This window comes from Plectropomus leopardus, chromosome 6 (assembly GCF_008729295.1).
Source record: "Plectropomus leopardus isolate mb chromosome 6, YSFRI_Pleo_2.0, whole genome shotgun sequence".
Classification (NCBI taxonomy): domain Eukaryota; kingdom Metazoa; phylum Chordata; class Actinopteri; order Perciformes; family Serranidae; genus Plectropomus; species Plectropomus leopardus.
Genome location: NC_056468.1, coordinates 31,020,952 through 31,045,886, shown reverse-complemented (window position 1 = coordinate 31,045,886; position 24,935 = coordinate 31,020,952). Strand labels below are relative to the sequence as shown.

General features: G+C 37.8%; 1 protein-coding gene across 3 annotated transcripts in view; it reads left to right on the top strand.

The window, feature by feature from the left end:
- The window catches only part of ksr2 (kinase suppressor of ras 2), a 124,779-nt gene extending 106,002 nt beyond the window's left edge, over nucleotides 1-18,777 (top strand). Inside the window, exons 15-21 of one of the 3 annotated variants that reach the window (XM_042488538.1) lie at nucleotides 3,518-3,566; nucleotides 5,027-5,388; nucleotides 9,905-10,001; nucleotides 10,094-10,227; nucleotides 12,585-12,719; nucleotides 15,615-15,744; nucleotides 17,624-18,777. In XM_042488538.1, the coding sequence (XP_042344472.1) occupies nucleotides 3,518-3,566; nucleotides 5,027-5,388; nucleotides 9,905-10,001; nucleotides 10,094-10,227; nucleotides 12,585-12,719; nucleotides 15,615-15,744; nucleotides 17,624-17,770 (1,054 nt within the window). In that variant the 3' untranslated portion in view covers nucleotides 17,771-18,777. Of the gene's footprint in view, nucleotides 1-3,517; nucleotides 3,567-5,026; nucleotides 5,389-9,904; nucleotides 10,002-10,093; nucleotides 10,228-12,584; nucleotides 12,720-15,614; nucleotides 15,745-16,203; nucleotides 16,338-17,623 lie in introns of those variants that run through there. The other 2 variants (XM_042488536.1, XM_042488537.1) reach the window with 2 other exon arrangements.
- Nucleotides 18,778-24,935: the final 6,158 nt, after the last annotated feature.

Genomic DNA, 24,935 nt, shown 5'->3' with positions numbered 1-24,935 from the left:
CAGGGTAAATGATATATAAATGTCTCCACTGGGATCATTCAATAAAAAATAATTTTCCTTGGCTTCTCAAGTGATGAGATAAACCTGTGTATTCTAAATTAAGGGAGCTACATGCAGCTAAATATTTAAAAATTGAAAAAGTCTCAGGGGTGAAAATAAACATGTTTAACAAACTCACCTTAAACCCTCTTTCCTTTTCTCATTCTCACAGTCCCTCAATCTCTGCCTATTGACGAATGTGAATACATTAGCACATTTCTGAAACCCATATTCCTCTGATTTAATTAATGCTATTGCCTTTCCTTTCCCACCTCTTTGTATGCTCCCTCAGTGGCAGCCGCCAGGTTTCTTTGGCCTTAATGGCCTCATCCCAGGGTTAATGAGGGCCTGTGTCAGACCCCAACACCCGGCAGGTACCTCTCATTAGAGCAGAGATCGAACCGCTGGTAGGGGCCCCTGGCTCCACAGGAATCACATTATTTTATACGCTGCCTCACCTGTGGTCGTTTCCCAGAGTCCAGGATTGCTTTGCCAACCAGTGCTAATGTAGCACAGCGAGGTTGGGAGAGGTTACACGCTGATGTAATACAGCCAGTTATGTGGACGGAGGAGGCTGGGTTGAAGAGGGTAAAGAGGGTTCATTTGTGTTGTGTCCTTGGCACCCATAGTGTAGAGACACACTGAGGTTAGGAATTAATAGGGGCTCAGGGCGCAAATGCACTTGGAAGTTCACACTGTAAGAACGACTGTGAAATTACAAATTAGGGTCAGAAAATGCAGCAATAATTAGAAGTTCCCTTTCTTCCATTTAATCCTTTTTACATTTTATTCATTTGCCCATCAAAAAGGCTTTTGTGAATGTGCTCCTGCCACCCGTGGGCCGCTGCAGGTGGTCTAAATTATAAAAGCTTGCAGTCCAGTAAATCTTTTCAGTGTAATCTGAGTATGAAATATAGAGTGATTTTAAACAACAAAATACCCAGCCTGACTTTAGAATGAAACTGATCTTATGCGTGGGACACACTCCATAGGTGAGCAGCATGTGACGGCTACCTTGCTGAACTGCTGCGGCTCACACTTGGGTGTTGCTCGGGTGCTGCTGCAGAGCTGCCTGCTGCTATAATTACTGTATTTCTGCAAGTAGCTGAAGCGGGGGCTGAATTCTTCGCAGAGGTCTCCTCCTCTCCAAACTAAACACACCCGGTGAACACCACTGAACAAAGCAAGTTTCATATTTTTGAAAGTCTGTTTTTTTTTTTTTTCCAAAAAAACACAAATGGCCTTATTTAGAGCCACTGCTTGGTTTGTCTTTTCTGAGCTGCTGTAGAAACATGGCAGTGCAACATGGCAGACTCTCTAAACAAGAACCCACTGCCTTTTCAAACAGGTCATTCTAAGATGACAAAAACACAACAGGTCTAATCTTCAGGTGATCATAAACAAAATAAAACTAACTTATTTTATTAATAATTATTTAATATCTGCGAATATATCCCCCTAAATCCTACACACTGGACCTTTAGACCTTTGCTGTCATTGTAACATCTGATAAAATATATTTTAAATCATAAGACTGCAATAATGCCAACATGTTGTATGGTCATCCCAACATTATATCAAGTTGACTAAAAAGAAATCAAAGACGCCTGCTCACTGCAGTAGTACTCCCAATTATTGTTATTTAATGCAGCTGTGACAAAACATCTTCTATCAGCTTACCCAGCTAGTGATCATGAAGGTCCGTGATTGACATGATTGAATACAGGTGCTGATCCCAGATCAAGCTTTGTCAACAATTATATTACAATATTTAGAAGATGCATGAGTCAGTTTACAATCAATAGAATTTAGGAAAAAAAAATACTGCTCAAAATGTTGCCCAAAGATTTTGATGCATATTTTAAAGATCCACTGATTTAACACTTCAACGTCTATGTGCAGGTCTTGGGGAAAACTAATGCATTTTTTGGAAACAGCTGCACGAAATCTGACAAAAAGGAAAAAAAATAAAAATTAAAATTGGGGATATGAAGTTAGACAAAAGTGGGCTCATCTGACTTTTGTTGCTTAACTTCTCATCTCTGCTTGTGGCTTGAGGTTATTTATCTACGATTAGAATCACACAGAATCTCTGACCCAACTTTAGGTGGTAGAGATGCATTGTGGGTTATGCAGAGACAGGCTTTGACAAGGAGCACAAATTTGTAGAATAAAAAAAGATATCTCTTTGGTGGGGTACTGTCAGCCGCCCACACAAAGGAAATGCATTACAATCACTACACCACTATTCAGCCATATAATTAAGCAGTTAAGTTTAAGAATGGGCAATAATAAATCCACAGATAAGCATCATACTTAATTAGACAGAATAAGCTGAAACATGGGCACCAGTGAAAAAGTGCTTAATGTCATAATAAAGAAGGAAGAAAAATCCAAGACAACCATTTTTTATTTTTACTTATTTATTTATTATCTTGATTTAAACTGATAATTGTATCCTTAGTCTGTCAGTGCTGTTCTACAGTCACTGCACTTAATGTTACATTGCATGTTATCTGTGAAGGAAAACTGAAGTGTAGGAAAAATTGAGAGAAATTAACAGTATTCATGACTGATATTGTCATGAATACTGGGCATAGTTTCAGTTTATCAATGAGCTGTTAGAATTTTGTGTCTTTTGATTTTTTTATTTGTATTTTGTGAGTCAATAAAAAACACAAAAGTAAATAATCATCACACATTATTAAAAATGTTACACTAAACAAGTAAGATTTACACATCACACAGCAGGTGTAATGACAAACTGTAGTATGTCCATGCAGGAGTGCAGTGTTACATAATGTTTTGTATCAAGTTTGTTTCCTTTGGGATGAATTTCCTTTGTCAAATTTCCAATCCTAGAGGAAGTAGCTACTGTTTAGATATATAACGTGGTAGCTGCACTAACATGTAGAACATGTAGAGAATGATAGAGGTAGAATTAAGAAATATGGAAAAAATAAATTAAGTAAAAATATAAATGTAATAAAAAATAGAATAAAATATGTGTATTAGTAAAAATATCAAATTTAAACATATCAAGACTCAACAATTCACACTTTATTAGGGTATTTAAAAACCAAAATGCTAGTAAAAAAAAACAATCAATGGAACAAAATATCACATTAAATAACAATAACACAGAGGCTCATTGGTGTAGGTTTCGTTTCATTATTGGGGAGGACATGTCAAATGAAGGGTTTGGCGATCCTCTCTCAGGAAAGTTTAAGCGTCAAACACTTTATTTCCTGCAGTTTGGTGGTTTTTCTCTGCATCAATTTATGGTGGAAATGTCTTTTATTTTGTCAAAATAAAAGTCTGCTGCTACTGTAGTTTGGGGGAGACAAACGCACATGCTCTAAATACGGAGGGGTACAAGTCTCCTGCGATGTATGCTGATGCTCAGTGAAAAGACACCTACTTTGTTTACGATGTTTTCAAGTAGATTAACTTAAACATCTCTTCTTCTTTCTTTTAGGAATGAGGGCAACCCTTTACTTCAAATCGAAGTTGAACCCACATCAGACGTGAGTCCTTTTTTTTATCTCAAAGCATGACTTTTGTGATGCCTTTAGATGTGTGCGAATCAAATTTTTCTCATTCATTAGTTGTTTAACCTGAAGTGGCATCACTTTTCTTGTGCTGCTTTCAGACGCCTTTCACAAGTTTCTAAAGCTTTGAACTCTGAGCAAAATAGTGTGATTTCTTTTGAAAATGTGGAAAAAGGCAATGGACAACTAAGGATGAAATGTCCTGCATATTGCAAGAAATTTGTGGTTTTGAACAATTTTTTTTTAAAGCTAGAGAAAAATGTCTAGAAAACTTTGTTTGAAACTAACCTAATTACATATTTGAATTTTTTTTTTAACAGAATTTTTAAGCACTTTTTTTTCTGGTCGCTCGTTTTTGTTTTGTTTGTTTGTTTTACTTTACTTTTTTGTAGCTAATTTTCAGGGGATTCTCTCATATGTTTTGCTAATTTAATTTTTGGGTAAGTCGCTCATGCTTTCTTCCCATGCCTTTTGAAAAAAATCAAGTCTATCTGCCCAGGTTTCAAAGGGTTAACTCCCCATTTTTTGTTAGTAATATGGCTGTGAAATTCCTTGTGACTCCAAATGAAGACAAAATGCCGCTCTCGCTGTCACTCGTCGCAGTCATTTGTGTTGTTCTCTCATTTAGTATAATTTGGCTCAACTCTCTGAGGAGCCTCCAGGTACGTCATGTGTCAAAAGCAGCGAGGAGGAAGAGATGCAGCTTCACTCATCGTCATCTCTGTTCTGTAATAATAATATATCTTGAGAAAATGTGATGCAGATTACCTTGAATAATATTCCAGCAGGCAACTTTGAATAGGTCATTTTCACTCCTGCGGTACATTATATTTTAAATCAAATCATTTTTTTCCTCTGGCTGTTTTCCCTTTTCATAACTCTCCATTTTCTTTATTGGTAATGGCCTGAACAGCAGTCAGTATTTCAGACACACACGACTTGACAATTACATGTATGTCAGAGTATATTTAGGATTTAAACAGCACTGAGTCGTGTTTATTGTGACCTCCAATACGTAGATTTATGGAAAATGTATTTAGGGAAGAGTAAAGCGATTTCTTTTCTTTTGATTTCACTGCCACACAACCTTGGGGTCAGAAACGAACTAAAATTGCAAACTACAGATAGAATCATTGCATATGTAGCAATGTACAAAAATAATATGACACCACAAGGCATTAAAGTCAGCAGATAAACAGCCATCTCTTATCTCTGAAACTCCTACTTGATTTGGAGGAGGTTTTAGCAGATTGTAATCCTCCAGCCACTGAATGGTATTTGTCAGAATAAAAGCATCTGACATCTTGGCAGAATATTTTATCACCACCTCTTTGTGTTGGATAAGGGGGCATTTTAATCACCATACTTGCAAATCTGTAAATCCATGAAATGCAGGCCTACAGCTGACAGTTCAATCTTGCTTTTTTTTTTCACAGAACGAGGAAGGCAACGATGAGGACTCTGGCGACGAGTTTGAGGAGATGAACCTGTCGCTACTGTCGGCTCGCAACTTCCCGCGCAAGGCGAGCCAGACCAGCATCTTCCTGCAGGAGTGGGACATCCCTTTCGAGCAGCTGGAGATCGGAGAGATGATCGGCAAGGGGCGCTTCGGCAAAGTTTTCCACGGGCGCTGGCACGGCGAGGTGGCCATCCGCTTGATCGACATTGAGCGTGACAATGAGGACCAGCTCAAGGCCTTCAAGCGTGAGGTGATGGCCTACCGCAACACGCGCCACGAGAATGTGGTGCTCTTTATGGGGGCCTGCATGAGCCCACCACACCTGGCAATCATCACCAGGTAAGCATGAAGGTGTGACAGGTTGTGTTGTAGAGGAAGCTGGGAAATCAACTCTGCAGGTGTCGGTGTTTATTTTCCTTGTTGACTGCAGCTACAATGGTGTCCAGCAAGAACACACTCAGAAATCAGGCATATTTTAATATGCATACTGACTTTTTTTTAAGTGTACTTGTCCAGTTTTCAAGTGTGAACACAAAGCATACTCAAAGCCTACTTATGATATGAAGTATGGAATTCGGACACAGCTTTAGCTTTAAAGCATTTGCAGCAAACTGCACAACAACCATACAAGAACAAGAGAACAAAAATCATATATATAGAGGGCAATAGAGGCAAATATAACCATAAAAACACAAGAAGTTGTGTCGTCTCTGCACTATTTTTGCAGCCAGAGAATGACTATAATAGAGAAAAGCGGTTCTTTCTATGGTAAAAAATCACCAATAAAAACTTCTAAACCAAAATCTTCACAATCACACATCTTCCAGCAGGAATATGATTGTCAATCTGGGAGAAATTAACAACATCAGTAACCAAGATTACATTTTCTTGATATTAGCATGTTGCTACACATTGCAATTTACCTGCAGCCGAGGAAAGATTCTGTATAGCGGCACTTTCTCTCGTGAAAAATCATCAGTAAACGCTTTTAAACACAATCAAACATGTCCCAATAGGATAATGATCTGAAATCAGGCAGAAATGAATAACATCAGAAACCAAATTTTCATGTTTCCCTGTCGTTGGCACATAGCTACATGTAGCAATGTTGGCTACATAATTGCTTGCTGTAACGTGCCTGGAGCAAATAACCATATAGAGAAATCAGTCACGATTTGACCTCACCTTGTCGCCAAAGTGGAAACTTTGGACACAATAGTCTAAAGCTGAGGTTTGTGTTCACAGAAATTTATTTTACATATGTTTACCTCGTTTTTTGAAACTTTGGCCACATTTAAAATGAAGAGCTATTATTTCATATGAAGAGCCATTATTTCAAAATAATATATATGACAGAAAATAAGGAAAAGCTTACAGGTCCCCTTTAAATAGCACAACTGAAGCAGTTGAATTTCAGCATGTTGATGAATTAGTCCAGAGGAAAATCATTATGTATTATCTGCCCAGTGAAAAGGTAAATATACTACAGGCATACATTATAAATACTTTTTATATACTACATTAAAAGAGTTTTGGATAATTGGATTTACTTGGATGTTCTTACATTGCATCCATTTAAGAAAATGATATAAACAACACCGTAATCTCGAAAAGTTTCAGCAAACATAGAGCATAAAATATTCCAGCACAGTTATAAATAACAGCATCTGAAATGTAAAAAAAAAAAAGTTTACAGCCGGTGTGGTTGCTTTTTAATAAATCTACTGGTGCTCACTCCTCTAATGACCATTTATACTACTAACAGTTAACATCAGTCTTTTAAAATTTGTGGTATGCTCTGCTGAATTCGGCACTAGGTACAGTAGCTGTTTGGCCTCCAGAGCTGGTCCTTGTCCCCAGGGACTCAGTTTAGATCAGCCACAGATCCGCCACCCTCCGGGACAATGAGTTTAGAGTGGCTGACAATGAAGCATGCTGAGGTTATGATTAGAAGAGGCTGCTAGAACCACCCACACCAACATCACCCGCTGCATTTGCTTTGACTACAGCGGTTAGAGTGAATTCTCTCAACAACTTTATTTTCTCAGTATTTTCTCATTTGTAACGAGGGAGACGTGGCTATGTTCTTGTTGAAGACCATCACAAGGAATAGTCTCTTGTTTAATTAATAAGCACAGCCAATAATGTTCAAAAGGAAATTGTTCGGATATTTGCCACCCTCCCACTGTCATCTACACAGGCTGCGAACAAAGAAGGATGTCTCACTAAGAAAAATAAATTACCCCTTTGTGTGTTCTCTTGTTTGATGGAAAAAAAATCAACTTGTTCTTCCTTCATTGTCTATTAAGAGAGGGACGAAAGTGAGAATTTCAATGGTTTTGGGGAAAAAAGATTAAGGAAACAAAGCTAAATGTAAAAATTTGACTCCAATCCCATTGCATACACTTTCTCATAAATATCTTTTTAAACAACGGATTGATTGAGATGCGTGATTGCAGTTGATGCCAGCTGAAATTGTCGTGAGTGCGGGGAGCTGACAGATGAGCTGGCTGCTTCTCAACAATCCTCGCTGCTGATTGCTGAAAATAATAGCAAATGTCAGTGCAACAGGTGGCTTTGTTATCCACCAATACACTGCATCTCCCATTACACAGTGTGAAAAAAACAAAACAAGAACTAAAACTTCAGTTTCTCGTACTCTTGCAGCACAAAGTGCAACATGGAAAAGTGTGCTTTATTGGTTTGTAAGAGAGAATTTTCAGGTTGCATTAGTGAAAACATAAAAATTGATTGTGTCATTTTTTACATGTGACTGTGGATCGATTTCGCCAAGCATACAGAACACAAGGTCATCTGTGATGTTACTGCTGGGTTTTATCTATGGATATGGCATTATTACTCACATAGGTGGCTTCCAGCATGTCTATGTGGCCTCATTAGCTTTTCATCAATTGACTACAATAAAACGCTGCTTCTGTGTCCTTTCTATGGCTCATTCTCACATCCTGTTTGTCGAGGTATGCTGGTAGTTGTTGTCATATGTGTAAGTATAGTGTGTCGACTGAAGCGACTCTGAAGCCATGAGCCACATTTCTGTGTTGCATAGAGTCAGAGGAAAGAGAGCCACTAAAAATGCAGCTGCTGTCAGGTCAGCGCCATGAATGAATATGCATGAACTGTTGGCTTCAGGTCCTTTGTTGGTCACCTGCGTGGCGCAGTCGGGGTTGAGGGCTTCAGGTGTGAGGCAGGGGGTGGCTGTAGAGCTGTCTATTAATACGCTGGTGCGATGGCACCCCTCCAGATATATGACAGCACCTCCACACATCGCCCTCACCCTGGGACCAAGCGAGCCCACATTTCCGTCAGAATGATGGCATTTCATCCTGTAACGACATCTCAGACTCGTACACAGATTCAGTCTCACACATGTGGACTCTAGGGTGAAAAAAAAGAAAAAGTGGCATTAATAGGTTGGTCGAGATAAAGCGAGCTGGATTTTTATCTGTTGAACCATATGTTTGTTATTATTTACAAAAGAGCATCAGAATATTTGAACTACAGAGTTCCCACAGTCATGAAATTCCTGGAAAAGTTATGAAATTATTTGGGATCAACAGAATGTTCTGTAAAAAAAAATCTGAATATATATTGCTCTAGCTGGAGGTTCATATAAATCCCAAAATATGTACAATCATTACTCAAAAGGCGTTGCATTTCCAATCTAGTGCTTCTCTGCATGACCATTGATTGGATCTTTGGTTTTGACATCCCCCAAGAAAGAGGCTCAACCTTGACATTTTGCAAAATATTTGTTTGTGTCTGATTTATTTACTTAAGAGTAAAGACAGTAAGTGCTCGCAGTTTTGCTTATCCACAGTTACCAAGAATGTTTGTGTTTATAGGCCTATACGTTTTTAACTACTTCAATTAATTCATAGGATTGGGGTGAAATATCATGGAAAAGTTTTTAAAATTTATCGGTAAGAAATGGGTGAGGACTTTCAGTTCTGCAATCTCACCACTGGATTCCACTAAATCATACACACTAAACCTTTAATGGTAAAAAAGCAAGAAGCAAAATGTTAAGAAGGATTTATAAGGGGGTTTGATGGTTCTCCTTTGATGGAGGAAAACTGAACCATGGGTGAACCATTGCAAGGAGGGCAAGTAGGTTAATATTATAATTTGTTTGTTTCCATTGTTTGTAATGTTTGTTGTTTCACCGAGGACCACTTTGTGAGTAAGTATTTTCAGTAATGCTTTAAGTGCTATCCTCTGGGATTTTTGTGTCATGATACCCCTTTGAGTTGGTTTGCTTTTAAATTCCTAATAAAAATTAAATCAAAACACACTGAGCATTAAAAGATGACTGGTACAATCAAAGCGCAACAATGTGCGATCTGAAAAAATAAAGGGTATCTCGGGTCACCAGCTTTTGAGAAGCGAAAATACTGGAGACTAATTCAGTGTTAGTGGGAACCAACAACCTGTACAAGAGACAAAGGGGTGAAAAACTGGTTCCAGTCTGCAATCCACGCTCCCACCAATAGAAAATGAATGTGTCATGGCATTAGTAGTGGTGGTCTTGCATCGGTAATTTGTGGTCGCTTCATAACGTACAGACCTAAATGTTGAATGCAGAGCCAGAATCCAGATCTGAATATATAAAGGTATTTATATAAGGTCAGTTAAGTAGAAGATGTGCAACTATTGGACAACAGAGGCACTATGATTTGAGAAGTTTGGATTAGAGCAACAGTAAAGGATTGTATAAGCGGACCTGGTTAGTGGGAGAGTAGATGTTCAGTGTCATGAAATGTTTGTCAGATGTTTTGAGGTTGACAAAATCGTTATATAAGTCAGCACCGTAACTTTAAATTTTTTCCTCTCTCAGCTTGTGTAAAGGCCGGACACTTTATTCTGTGGTGCGGGATGCCAAGGTTGTCCTGGACGTTAACAAGACCAGACAGATCGCACAAGAGATGGTCAAGGTAAAACAACTCAACACTGATTCGCAAGAACACTTCTGCAGCGCACATCATATTACAGAAAAGTCTCATCTCTGTCTTTCTCTGTCCCTCAGGGGATGGGCTACCTCCACGCCAAGGGGATCTTACACAAAGACATGAAGTCAAAGAACGTGTTTTATGACAACGGCAAAGTCGTCATCACCGACTTTGGACTCTTCACCATATCTGGGGTTTTGCAGGCTGGCAGGTAATTATATTCAGTACACATCCAAGACGGGAGGCCTTTTCTCAGCATTTGCAACGCAGGAATTTGCATCAGAGACAGACTCAGATTATTGTAACAGTATTGGTACAAAACATTGGGTGAAAGTTAATAGTCTACATATTTACAAAAAGAGTGTCAATGTTTATTCAAGAAAACAGTCAGCTTTATTTTTACAAACTTAAAGACTGGTAAGTATAATTACCATCGAAACAGGATTAGCTAGCACTCTCTCAACATCTGGTAATTCGAGTGATACATTTCAGCTTCTCTTCAGCTGTTTTAACATCCATTTCTGCTCAGATGCACATTCGCACTTATCAAGGCTTGTTACCGGCCCGTTTTTCCCCTGTTGTCCCCAAAACAAATAAAATAACATCAGGGGGGCAATTCATTTTGATAGGAAACAGCATGAATTGTGGGTAATGAGATAGAAATGATGTCACACTTGAGATCCAACTCACAGTTTATTATTTTGTGTAAAATATCAAGTCTATGCTAACGTAACCTCCCTGAAATGGGTGCAAAAGAGGAACAACAACAACATATTATATAAAAACATGCAAATAAATATCATAAACATAAAAAAAACATAATCACTGGAAATGTGATGAGGACATTTAAATAAGTCAAGTTAATTTAAGTCAGGTTCATTTAAGTCAACTTTAGTTTAAGTTTAACTGTATTAGTAAGAGTTAGTAAACAGGAAGTGGGCGACATACTGCTTCTTGCACATTGAAAATGGAGCCCAAAAAAAACACTAAGCAATGCTGATCAAATATAAACCAAGATTCAGTCACTGAGAATTTATATCTTTTTAATCATGCTTAAGATCGCTGCTTACGATATGATATGATAACGATATGATACAGCGTAATTGTCAGTTTAAACTGATATTGATTTTGCCTCGTCACTCAAGAAGTTTACACACAAATTAGACATACAATTACACGAACAGCACATACCCATAAAAGCCACCTAACAGTCCTTACCTTACCTCCATACAAAACATCAAATAATATCCTCAGACTCAGATCATAATTAACAGCACACTGACTTTGGTTTGGTAACAGGATCAGCTGATATATAAGCACATTTGTTAATCTATTGCATTTAGATGATAGACCTCGTTTGTTGGAGGGCAGAAGTTTGGACTATAACACAAGATAATTTGTTATCAGTATCAATCCGACAAGTTCGCTGTACATCCCCCACCAGCAGGAGTGTCAGAAATAAGAGAGTAACCAGGTCAAGGATGAGCAGAAATTCAACAGTGGCTGGACAGAGCTGACACTGCAGACAGTACAAAACACAAATGTCATACAAAGAGCATACGGTGGGTAATGATCAAAATGCTCTAAATTGGTTCTCACTTTTCTAACAAATAGAGTATATTTTCTTTCATTTACCAAGTCTTGGCTTAGCAGACTGGTCAGTAAACACATATTGTGTCTGCTCATGAGGCCAAGATTTTCATTAACCCCTCAGCACCTGTTCAAACATAGTGAAAGATGGACCAGCATGAGCAGAGTGTGTATCATCCACAGACCTTTTGGGAGCAGTTTAGTGTAGGAACTATTTTCTTTTGACAGAGCTACACCCGCCAAACCATATCACGACACAGAAGGAGGCGTGCACGTTTTAATTTCTGTGCCATTGCATGTTGTCCTTTTGATGAACTCAGCTAAACCGAACTTAAATCAAGGAAAACGGTGAATGGCTGTGTGTAACGGTACTGCGATCGGGCGCACAGTTTATGTGCTTGCTAATTCGTGCATAACAGTTTCCGATAATTTGTTCCTAATAAGCTCAAAACTGTCTTTTAATTCCTGCTGTGGCCATCCATGTGTGGGGGCACACTAAACACACATTACACAGTGTATGATGTGTTTGCTGTGAACAAGGCTAAATATTCTCTGTATGAACTGAAATGTATTGATAGTATATTGTATATGTGTGTAAAGTACCCACCCAATCTATTGCTATCCACAAAAATGGGGCTTGTCTGAAAACCACTGTGTTTTGAACATGGCATAAGTCACAGTAAAACCAAATAGTCATTTTTACGTCTGTTTGTATTTAACAAGTGAGTTTAATGATGTTACTGAAATTGGTTGGAAATTGCAACAATATCCGAGTGAGGCAGCTTTAAAGTTTAAATTGCTCACGCTTTTTCTGGAACATTTATTGAAAAGCAGCATCGTCGACTTATCTGCAGTCTGCAATGACAATTTACTGTAATGAAAATGCAGCAGCGTAACATCTTTAGTGGCTCGGCAGTATGATACAGCAGATCAATAAATCCTGACAAGTCTCCATCTCCACGCTTCCTCATCTTGCAGTCGGAGAGAAGACAAACTGAGGATCCCCAACGGCTGGCTGTGTCACCTGGCCCCAGAAATAATCCAGCAGCTCTCTCCAGACACAGAAGAGGACAAGCTTCCCTTCTCCAAACAGTCAGATGTCTTTGCTTTTGGGTAAGTATCGTCTTAACTGTCTCCTTCCTTATTTGTCCAGACAACAGCAATCCCACTGTTGACAGAGAGGGTTTACAAACCCCCAAATATGTGTGTGATTTCAATAAATTTGTACTTTTACTGTGCAGCGTCCTAAAACTCCACATCACACGACAAAGAGGCAACTCTCATTAGCAGGTTTTCAGATCTCATTATAGATACAGATTTCCCTGCTTACTGTACAAAGACGTCGACAGTGCATTATTACAGACTTCAGATATCCAACTTCTAACCATTTAATGAAAGACAGATTAAAAATTGTAAAACTTAATTGCTTAAAAATGATCTGATTTGGACACGGACCCTGTGTTGTCCCATGTACCTGATTATGGGGAAGATGTCACATTCTCAGGAGCCGTGAAGACCCTTGACTTGGCACATATATTTATGAATGCTTTTGGTTATGAAGGCACTAGGGAAGAAAATGCACAAATTAGCACTGGCAGCTGGAAGACAGCTAAATACCGGAGAAGCTGATTGGAGAGCTAAGCTGCTGCACACTGATCTGTGATTGGTTCCCCTGTGTGGGTGCGAGAGAAGGTTTGGAAGCTGACTTGATCAAAATCCAAGAGAGTTACCTTCTTGAATTTTAAACTGATTGGATAATTACAGGAAGAGGCAAAAATGCGTGAATGTTGAGGAGCTTAGAGACGTCAGCTAATTGATTAGGCAGGAGGAGTGAATCCAAGAGTGGAGGAGGAAGAATAACGAATGACGCTGTTTCTGATATGCTAAACTTTGTCTCATGGAAGTTTTTAGATTTTGGGTCTCCAAACATCTGGTGTGTGGTTGAGTGTTTACCAGGTGAAATTCTCAGCTGCACAGGACATGCTGTGGTTTTATGATTGGCAGGGAGTAACAGCAGTTTGTGTGAATTGAATTAAATAATTCGACACTGAAATTATCAGCAAAATGTTCAGTGACTGTTTTTTATGTCTTCTGCCAAAATAGGCATTCTTACAATACACCACCTATAGTAGCACTATATTTTTATTCTAACCTTTTTTTTATTAACATTTAACTGAAATCATAATCTTTCCCTAACCTTAGCCAAAGTGCTACCATAGGAGTGGAGACAAAAACTCTGTGTTACAATTCTGCACCTGAACACCTCCCTGCAAAACTCAGAGCGGTACATAAATATAGTGTTTCATTAACTCAACAAAAATGTTGTCTCGTAACATAATCCAGGCAGCAATTACATTCAAACCACAACATAATTATGAATGCAATTTAGTCATACAAATATGTCATTTTTTAGGAGAACGAGTTGCCTGGTGTTTCAGGTCTTATTACTTTAAGCTAAGATAAACAGCTGCTGGCTTTAATAGCTTCGAATTTAACATACAGACATGAGCGTGGTGCTAATCTTCCCAAAATGCTCATTTAATGGTTTGCAAGGTTTGCATTTTTTTTAAACTGTCCCTTGTTTTTCTTCTTCTTTGGTGGAAAAAGTATAGTGCATCGAGAAAGAGATTCCAGCTGTGATGTGGATTTTAATTGCCATATATATCAGTATTTATTTTCAATGACATTGTGTCTGTGCTGTGGAGTATCATTGTTCCGCTGTGTTTGTAATGACTTGACCTGCTGGTAATTGGCTTCATGTGTGTTCAATCAAGCTCTGACGGTTAAATAAGGTGCACCTCTAGAGTAACCCACATATATGGGGTGACTCATCATGCGTGGCTCTGCACTGAGGAAAGTCCACAAGCGCCTGTACTTTTGCACTCTCTGCAGCTTTGCACCTTTTTTCCCTGTCTGTATCGCCCTTTAATGAATCAAACAGAAGCATTTAAACTCCAGACGCTAGTCCGAATCTCTTGTTTGTTCTCTGTGCGTGAACCCTCCCTTGCTGCACCAAAAAAAATGATTTAAAACACATAACACACACAACAAAATGCATTACACATGAAGATGTATTTTTAAAGTTTTCATTGATATTAGGTTTTAGAGATAAAATAAATACATTTATGTGACCAGCTTGGCTCAATGAAGCCTCTCCTTTTTGCATTTCTCTTTCTTGAAATGTGTGACTCATTTTGACCCAAATCGCCTCACAGACCCCCTTACTTATTGCATACAGATTGCTTTTCTGAGTGTCAGTCTAGTTTCTCAAAACCAAGGTGTCCTCCTTCTCCTCCCCCAAAGTCCAATTTTAAATGTGACCTAAGTTGATTAAAAATCCCCACGGCTCCTGCTCTTCGTCTGCTGCCATTGTTGATTCATTTGTGGGGGTGGACCCTGCTTTGTTGACTCCAAGCACAATTGCATTTTCAGATGGCCCCCCATATGGAGGTTTTGTTGCTATATCATTCTAAAAGGAAGAAGAGTGCAGTGCTGGCGCACGATGTCCAGCTGCTCTGTGAGCTCTTGTGTTACCTAGAGGTGACCCTCATGGCTGTTTTACATATTCATTGACAATCAGCTGTCATTTTTTTTCCCTCTACTCCTGGCAAAGAGCTATTTTTATGCTCCTCAAACTTGATGTGTAGGAGCAGAAAGAAAACAACTGCTTATTTGCACAGGGAGGGTGGTATGCTAATTTTGCATGAGCAGTAATTAAAAATGCGCAGTTCCTTTAACTTCTGGATTAAAGTTGTTCTTAAGAACTTGTAGAAAATTCATCCACAAAATGCAAGTTTTTGCATACATTATGATCCAATTGTGCAGAAGTATCATTTCCAGCTGAACATTGTTCTGAAAGCTTTGTTTTTTTTAACTAAAATCTTGCCTGGTCACTGTCTTTGCACTGTGCAGGATGTGAACCCTCCACACGAGTGTTTTGAAGTGTTGGTGTTATTCTCTTGAACGGTTCAAAGCACTGACCACCACTCTGTTCACTTTCCCTCACAGCACCATCTGGTATGAGTTACACGCACGTGAGTGGCCTTACAAGAGTCAGCCAGCAGAGGTGATCATATGGCAGATTGGCAGCGGGATGAAGCCCAACCTCGCCCAAACTGGCATGGGGAAGGAGATATCAGTAAGGGCTTCTTCTTCATTTTTTCACAATTAGTGAGTCACGCTTTTTTTCAAACCTGAGTGAATTGCTGCATATTTTTCATGTATAAGCACTCATTGAATCCTATGCACAAAAAATCACTTTACATGATAAAGGCAGTAAGCAATCTGGGCCTGGAGTCACAGAAGTGCTCTTTAAGTGAAAATACCAGGGGACAGAGAGTTTTTAGAAGAATCCTTATAAGTAAAATTTCAACTAAAAAAAATATTCTAAAGAGGGCAATAAAAAAGTTTTTCCATTATGTAATTTTGCAGAAATGCATTTCAGTGACCCTTGTGGTTATAGGATTTGGAAAAATGTTATTACTAACAAACATTTCAATGAAAAATGATTTAATATGGGCAGTGGTAACTAAAATATATAGGTTGATTAAAAAGAACCTGACATTTTGTGCTTACATAAAAATGTGTTAATTCACAGTTGGTCTTTTAGACCAGGAGTTTTCAGTCTGACTCTATGGACCCCTGTAAGGAAGAATCGTGACGAATGCACCTGTCCCCAGTTGGCCTTTCCTGTCTTTGCTAAGCACGGTGCAACATTCACCCTGCTGGACGCCTCCACCTCTGTCCTTGATACACCTCCGTTTCAACAGATTTGGATGTTTATCTGCTAATTCAGCATGCATAGTCTCTAAGTGGCTGCAAAGTTTTGCAGGTCATGCAATTATTTTTAGCTAGCATGTCTTTTACCTGCTAAAGATACCTTTAACCCAGTTGCCAGAAAAAAAATCTTCCTGCAAACCATGAATACATTCTATTTGTACAGTTTTATGTAGCTGATATTTTAAAACTTTATGTCTTTGCAGTGGTTGATGTTTGGTTAATTTTAGGAACAAAAAGTTGTTACGGTCAGGAAAAGATTATGTTTTTCGGGACACAATCCCAGGAGAAAAAGCAACAATGTCTCAGTAAGAAAAACAACTTCTTTTTATGCCTAAAAAGGAACTGGAAAAAACAGCAACAGCTCACTAAATCACAAACAGTGGTCTGTGGTGGCAGGGTTTTTCTATACATTCATATATTTGTGGCTTCCCGCCACAATTAAACATCATCCACTGCATGTTAATTTTATGTATTGGAATATACAACAAACTGTGCAGTTTTGCACTGCACTACTCTCAGAGCGCAGAGTGTACTCTTGCAACAGACGGAGCAGTTTACTTAGTTTACTCCCAGCGGGAGAAACACTACTGTGCATAGTCAGTGGGCCACGAACTACAAAAGTAAACCTGGAAGCTAGAAAACTTTTTTTGGCTGATGCACAAGCCGAGCTACTCCGTAGGAATGAATTCCATCTTTGGTCCGTTATCTAGGTATTATTAAGATCGATGGTGTTTTCGGAACACCAGCATGCACCAGTCCCTTTCCCCTTATGTAATACCTTTGCCTCTGTTTTAGGCTGAATAAATGCAGTTTATTTCAGCTCAGTAAACACAGAGACTACTATAAGAAATTCTCTATAAGAAATAACTCCTTGAGCTCTACCATCTTGTTTTCATAACAGAAATAATACGACGTAAGCACAATTTGACACACCATTTTAACAGAAAACTAAATTAACAGGATAATAAAACAATATCAAATGTGACAAAAACAAGCAAAGAGGCAGTAATGGCATAAAAACAAAACAAATACAGACAACAAAAACAAAGCATTCAGTAAAAATCAGGAGAACATACTCCAGACAGTGTCAGTGTTGGCATTAATTAATAAAGTTATCAAACATAATTAAACTAATTACAGGTAAGAGATGTTATCATGGATATATTATTTGCACAACATTTATTCTTTTAGCAGTTATGCAAAATCTAAAAGCCCCTTTTCCATGTATCTTTTTCCAGGACATTCTGCTTCTGTGCTGGGCGTACAAGCAGGAAGAGCGGCCCAGCTTCTCCAAGCTGGTAGATTTACTGGAAAAGTTGCCAAAACGGAACCGTCGCCTTTCCCACCCAGGGCACTTCTGGAAGTCAGCTGAGTATGTCAAATGAGTTAGGGACACAAAACAGCAAACAATCAGCAACTATTTAAAAAAAACAAAACAAAACAAAAAAACAGAAAATAAAAAAAACAGCCGCCATAACTCTACATAAATAACCCACCTCCTTAAAGAATGCACTGAATCCAAAAGCCAGCCCAGTGATGAAAACTGCCCGCGCTGTGTGTATTTTCATGGAATGTTGGCATGTGTGTGTGTACAGATAAGTTGACTTCTCAAAGCAGTCGGGATTCATATTTTCTTTGGTTTGGTTTAAACCATACTGGATATTTTTTTTCCTTTTTTATCTTTTTTTTTTATTTTTGTCCTTTACTATTGACTTGATCCCTTCATGATTTATTTCCTGGATGTATCTTGCTTGTAACTTTCGACTGATCATGTAATCCTGGACTTCAAAAAAAAAAAAGAGAAAAAAAAGAAGAACAAATGTAGATTTTTTTCCATGTCTTCTTTTCTGTTTTGAATGAATGTAACTGTCACACATTGTATATTTCCATAGCATTGTCTTGCCATTCCTTATGTCTGTCAACTGTGTAGACCATTTTGTCAGTGTTACCTCATGGTCTCTCATGTGTGGATGTCTGTACAAATTTGTCTCAAAAGCTTTATTTAACTTAAAAGAAAATGTCCTCTTATTTACACCGTACCATTTGAATGTGAAGAAGCCAGCATCCCTGTTTGTGTGGGGATGTGTTGGCACGGTTCTTTGACGGGGAGACTGTTCTCTGATCAGCCTGTGCTTTGATTATTGCCTGTGAACATATAAGCGAGAGGTTTGAACAATAACGGCCTTTTGGGAGGAGAAAAAAAAAAAAAAGCCGCCGGTCAGACCAGGACTCCCTGACTTGACGCTGTTCTGTGAAATCGCTGACACTTGAAATGTATCTCGTCAACTGTTGGAGAACTAATTACCCTTCAGACACGCTATCACTGAGCCCCCCCATCCCCCATTTCCCAGATATAAATGTATATTATTTTACTTTAAATAGCTAATGATAGATACAGAGTATAATAGATACAAATCTAAAGCTTGCTGCTGTAGAGTCAGTGCAGTAAGTTTAAGTTATTTTACTCAATCAATACATAAACTGTCATTTTAGCTTTCTGACTAGTGTATGAAACTGTTTTATAAAATAGTTTGGAAAAAAATGGATCAAGGACCTGCTACTGGTGGGTTTGAGGGAATGATATAGATCCGCACAGGAAAAAGAAGTTTTTGTAATGATGTGACTGTTAGACACGTAAAAGGGAGAGCACATGACCTTTAAAAAGGCAACACAAAAACTCTGAGAAGTTGATGTAAACTTTGAGTTTGTATTCACTCGTTAAAATTTGTTAAGAGTTGCTCAAAAGCAGTGTTGTAGTCATTTTCCTTTACTGTTATGCTTCGCATTCTTGAAAATCAGTACTCTCACATACCTTTAACCAACACATTGCGAGTAAAAGTACATTTTTAAAATGTACTGCACCGAAAGGTAGACAGTTTGAAGATTTACTCATGCAAATAAGTTTTTCTAATAAATGATAAATGAGTTAATAATGTAGAAATCATCTGTATAAAGGTGTGTTCAGACTGAATGTAAAGTGGCTGCTTAAATGCATTAAAGATGACTAAAAAGACAGAAGGGGATGCAAACAGATGCTAGATTAACTCAAGGTGGAGCTAATTAAATTGAGACTGTGAGGCTACAAAAGATATTTATGAGATAATGCTGAAGGCAAAACTACGTCTTTCACCATCTTTAATATTCAGTTAAAATGCCAAGAAGAAATAGTAATAGCAGCCTGAGCTATAGCACAAACACAAACACACACACACACATTATTTTAGATCACTTTTGGGGAAATCACATTAATTTTCTGGGGACTTACCCGAATCATAACGACTACTTGCCTAACCATAACCCAACCCAACCTTATCCTACCCCAGGGGTTACTTTGCCGATTTTCATCGATCTCTGCGTCACTATAGTGTGGGTGGTGAAATATGTCAATTACGAGATTATGTCATTGTCCCCCCACATTACTTTAACTGGACCTCCATAAGGGATCTCAGAGTCCATATCCACAGGCCAGCGCAACAAAACCCACCAGGGACCTTGATCCAAAACCCAACCTTAACTTATCCTAAGGGATACTTAATAGATTTTCAACCAGCTCTGTGTCACTTAGGGCTGGGGAAAAAAATCAATACAGCATAGTAGCAGGATAATTTGTGTGGCAATGTTGTATCGATATACGGACACCAAGTTTCTATTTTTATATTTCATAAATTTTTAATATTATGAATACAAATTAAACTTTTGGTAGCCTACTAGAATATTTAAAGCAATTGGTTATTTTATCCAATAGTCACTTCTTTTTTTTTTTGCAATAAAATCGACTGAAGTGACATGAACCGACTGAAAACTTAATAAAAACAGATGTTGACAAAGTCTGACATAATTATCAGTTGGAAAAAGTAATAAACTGCATTATATGGGAACATATGTTATTGCAATACTCAGCATACTGGAAAACTTAATAAATCACAATAATAGTGTATCATAACTTAAGTATCGTGATAATATTGTATTGTGGGGCCTCTGGTGATAACCATTCCTGGTGTCACTGTAGTTTTGGTAGTGAAATACGTTATAAAGCTGGGTTTTTGTTTCTTTGTTTTTTTTGCTGCCCAACAGCAAAAGGGGCGCCCTAACATCGCTGATCTGATCACACTGCACTGACACAGAGCTGGTTGAAAATCTGTATGACTTTTGTCCCCATTTGGACAAACCATCCCATGTACTTCAACACTTTTGACGATCCTTGTTGCCAAATCCCTTGGCCCTTACCCAAACTTAAGCCATCACATCTAAATGCCTAACCTTAACCCTGACCACATCCTGCTGTAAACCTACTTCTAATCTGAATCTTAAAACCAAGTCTGAACCCTCAGACAGACCTTTAAAGGTCTCTCCAAAGGTGAGGATTGGCCAAAATCTCCTCACTTTCCAAAAAATGTCCTTACTCTCAAGGTCTACAATTCAAACTGGTTCTCACAAAGATAAACATGCATACACTCTGTGCACGATGTTTGCTAGTTATAGTTTTATATGAAGAAACTGAGGTGAAATTAATCTTTTAGTTTAGTCTGAACACACCTGAGAACAAAGAGCCTGTCCAGCGAGGGATGAATTTTTAAACTCTTAACAAAAAGTGAATGTCTTTCATTAAATGTTGCCACAACTGGCCAGATTTTTATAGATTTTCTTCCTCTTTCCTTGAACATAAAAGCCTTTGGTTTTTATCTTTTTACTAATTATTTTAACAAAACAGCCTTTCTTTTGTTTCAGTACTCATTAGGGTACCCTTGACTACAACACTGCTAAAAGGTGACTGTGGAGAACAAATTAATTTTAAACTTGCCTTCTTGTTTATTAAATCCTGAATGATTTTATTTATAGGAAGCTAGAGTAAATAAAAGAGGATTATAAAGTTAAAGTAACAAGTAAGTAACATAAATCTGGCTGAACTTTCCCTTTAACATATCAGAAAAGACATATCAGGATGCTGAAGACCACCCCAGGCCATTTTTCTACTTCATAATATATATCATAATATATTTTAAATGTGTGTTTTAGAGATCTAGTGAATCGGAGTCATATCATCATGAATTGGAAGCTGTGGCGTCATTCGAGCTGTATACTGCTTTTGATTCTCTCTAGCCACGTGGAATAGATAGAGACAATCCAATCATGTTAAATAGCCATTTTCCACCTCATTATATACACATCTGCCAGTGTTGGAAAATGCATACAAACAATCTGCTGCTGTTTTTTGGAGTCTGTCTGTCTATTTTGGAATTGCTGGGATTCAAATATTGTAAGTGGATCATTTATATTTGTACTGTTTACAACTTTCAAGTGCATGAGATGGACTATCAAAGATTGATTCTTGTTATGAAAAAAAAAATCCTTCTACACTATATATAAAAAAGTTATGTGAGCATTTTTCTGATGAACTGTTGTCCATTGAGCAGTTTGATCTCAATACCTAATGAAGTTTTACGTCAGGCTTTGCAGAACTTTTCAACAGCTTTGTTTGAGAGAATGATTGTTTCAGAATATTTATAGATTATATAAATGATTAGACTAGCATTTAAATTAAAAAAAAAATAAAATAAAAGAGTTGCGATCTGTGCACATGCTAGAGTTGACAACAACCTGACTGGACAACAATCAAAGATCTAACATTAGTGCCAAGTGTACATAACAGATTGTAGACTATGTTTTATCGTCACTTGCCGTAATATCAATATTCCTTGTGGATTTTTTGACTTCTTTCTTTTGAATGTACAAATTGTGTTGTGTTTTTTTGTCGTTTCTGTTTTCTGTTCATTTAAATTTCTTTTCCTCCATTTTCCTCCTAATTGCATACGCATTGATGCTGTGTTGTTTCTTTTCCTTGATTCCGTCCTTGTATTGTAGATGATAGCTCCAAAAAGCTTGTATTTAATGATGCCTTATGGTCCATGGCTTAGTGATGAGTAGATTTTGATCACAAGCTCTTTTATTTGCACTCATCCTTTACAAAGTGTATGACAATAAAAAGATGTTTTCATTTTGGACGTTTTCTGTTTCTTTTAATGTCATCTTTTATATTAGTCAACCCTTCTCCATGTTTTACTTTGGTTGAAATTTTTATCACATCTTCAAAGAACAAATGTAGTGTCGGGTCAGTGCTAACCTAAATAACTGTTCCCAGCATGATGTGGTCTCTGTTATAACTTTAAAAAGTGCAATGATTGACGCTGTACTTGAGGTCTAATTACTAAAAGTGATCCACCGTACAAACTTTTACTGTCAAAGACCATCAATACCTGTAACTTTAAAAAGGCGAGAGCAGTGGCTGTAGTCAAGCTAAATTCATATCAGTCCCAGTGTTTGTTTTTTAGTGTGGGATAAACTTAAAGTAACAAAAAGAAAAAAATTACCTTATTTTTTTAAAGGAACAGTTTGATGTTTTTTTGGAAACGGGGTTATTCGCTTTTATGTCTGTCTGCCTGAAATATTTTCTCCATGTAGTGAGCAAAGACTTTTAAACCACAATTTGTCATTTTTAACATTGTTTTATACTGATTTAACAAAAACGATACATGTTAATGTGTTTGCAAACTTCAGAGATGCTGGTGATTTGTTACCTGTGCACAGAGCCAGGTGACCTGTTTCCACCTGTCTTTATGCTAAAATAATCTAACTGGATTCTGGCAATTGCCTTATATTTTTCAGACAGATATGAAACTGATATTAAAATTCTCATGTAATTCAACAAGAAAGAAAATGAGCATATCCGAAAATGCTGAGCCATTCTTGGTAGTACTCCTATGGTATCCGTCCATAGACTCAGTCTGTTACGATCACTCTTTCCCCAGAATCAAACATAAAAGTTTTTCATCTTACCGTAGTGTTGGATGCAAATTTGAAACATTGGTCAAATGTTGAATTACAACTTCAAAGTCTGTCTCCTTGATGTCCTCAAGCACAAAATCCCTTTTCCCCTAGAAAGAGCATCACAACCACCATGAAAGGATTGGTTTTACTATTGGGATTTAATCAATTCAGTCCAATAACGTTTGAAAAATCTAGCAGAGCCGCACAATTAAAGAATTTCTCATCCCCATTCAAGTTAGTGGAGGGCTAAACCAGAAGTCGGCTATGTTTGGCCATCATGCATTAATCTTAAAGATCTGGGTGATTTCATATCACAGAAATCAATCTTTGTTGACTTTACTGAGCAAAAACAACCACATTTCAACACTGTATCTACTTTTCTGTATGCATCCATGTGCTAAGTGAGCTAGCAGTAAACGCGCTTCCTTCTGTGTAGGGATACAGTTGGTGGGCGTAGTTTTGTAGGGTGAAAATAGTTCCAACATGAAACTGCTCACAACAGTCTGTAGATTATTTAAAGTAACAGGGTCGTGATTTCTGCAAAGAGACATTATTGTTGAGCTTTTCATGTGTATTTTGGCGCTTTGAGCATCTTGTTCCATTAAATTGGAAAGAGGGCAGACATAGCAAGAGCCAATATCTCCAACACTGAAACTCACACCAAAACAATTTTGATTGGTTAATTGTTGTTGTTTGTGCAGTGAAGTTATGACACAGCAAGCCGCCACTTTCTACCTCCCTGTATTTGAGAAAGTGAATTAACAGTGACCTTAAAAGACTTATTCACTTCCTATGAAGTGAAAAATATTCAGAGCACTCACCATGAGAAACCTAACGTGCTCTGAGGTAAATAATGTCCTCTAGTCGCAGGAAAAAGGAAAAAAAAAATCCAGGAAAAATCAGTTCTAACTGGTTTTCTCTGATCAGAAACCTTGTGATTAAACTAAGCAAACCTCAATGAGCTCCACTTATCAAATTGTTATGTTAAGGTCGAGATTAGAGACACCTGTATTTGCAGCTCGCTGGTTTATTTGTTTCTACTCTTCCTTTGAGAGCACCTGTTTCCATGACATCCATGAACTAAGCTGAGCTGGCTTCATCATTCAGAAGAGCTATAACCTCCAGGCATCAACATTAGAGAGATATCCATAAGTTTATCTCAGTGAAAGCAGAAGAAATACAAATACAATCCCCCGAAACCAAATTATCTCTTTAAGTAATGCACAGTTAGACTTGTTAACCTCTGATTCGAGATAAACAGTCTGCAGTTACAGAGTTAATCACCTCCGACTCAACCCTTTAAACTTTGACTTCTACCAGGAACTGATTCCTGTTTTTTCAAATGAATAGCAGCAATATGGAATTTAAAAGTCATGTTAAGAGTTATGTATTTAATCAGAATACAACCAATAGAAATGTCTGGTGATATATCATCAGCATGCAAAATTTAGTAATAATGATGCTTTTGCCATTTGCTACTTTGGTTATGGGGGAAGATTTTTGTAATTTAAAATATGTGCTTGAGATGGGTGATTATCACAAAAAAAAACCAAAAAAACGTACAGCTTGCAAAAGTGATCTCAGAGACCTGATTTACACCAAGCATTAACATGAGATCTGTTTCTGGAAAACTGCATGTTAGAGCAAGGTGTAAACGCACGCGGGATGAATTGCGGTCATGATGTCATCTGTTTGGCCAGACTGCGCTGTGATTAGATCTCAGCA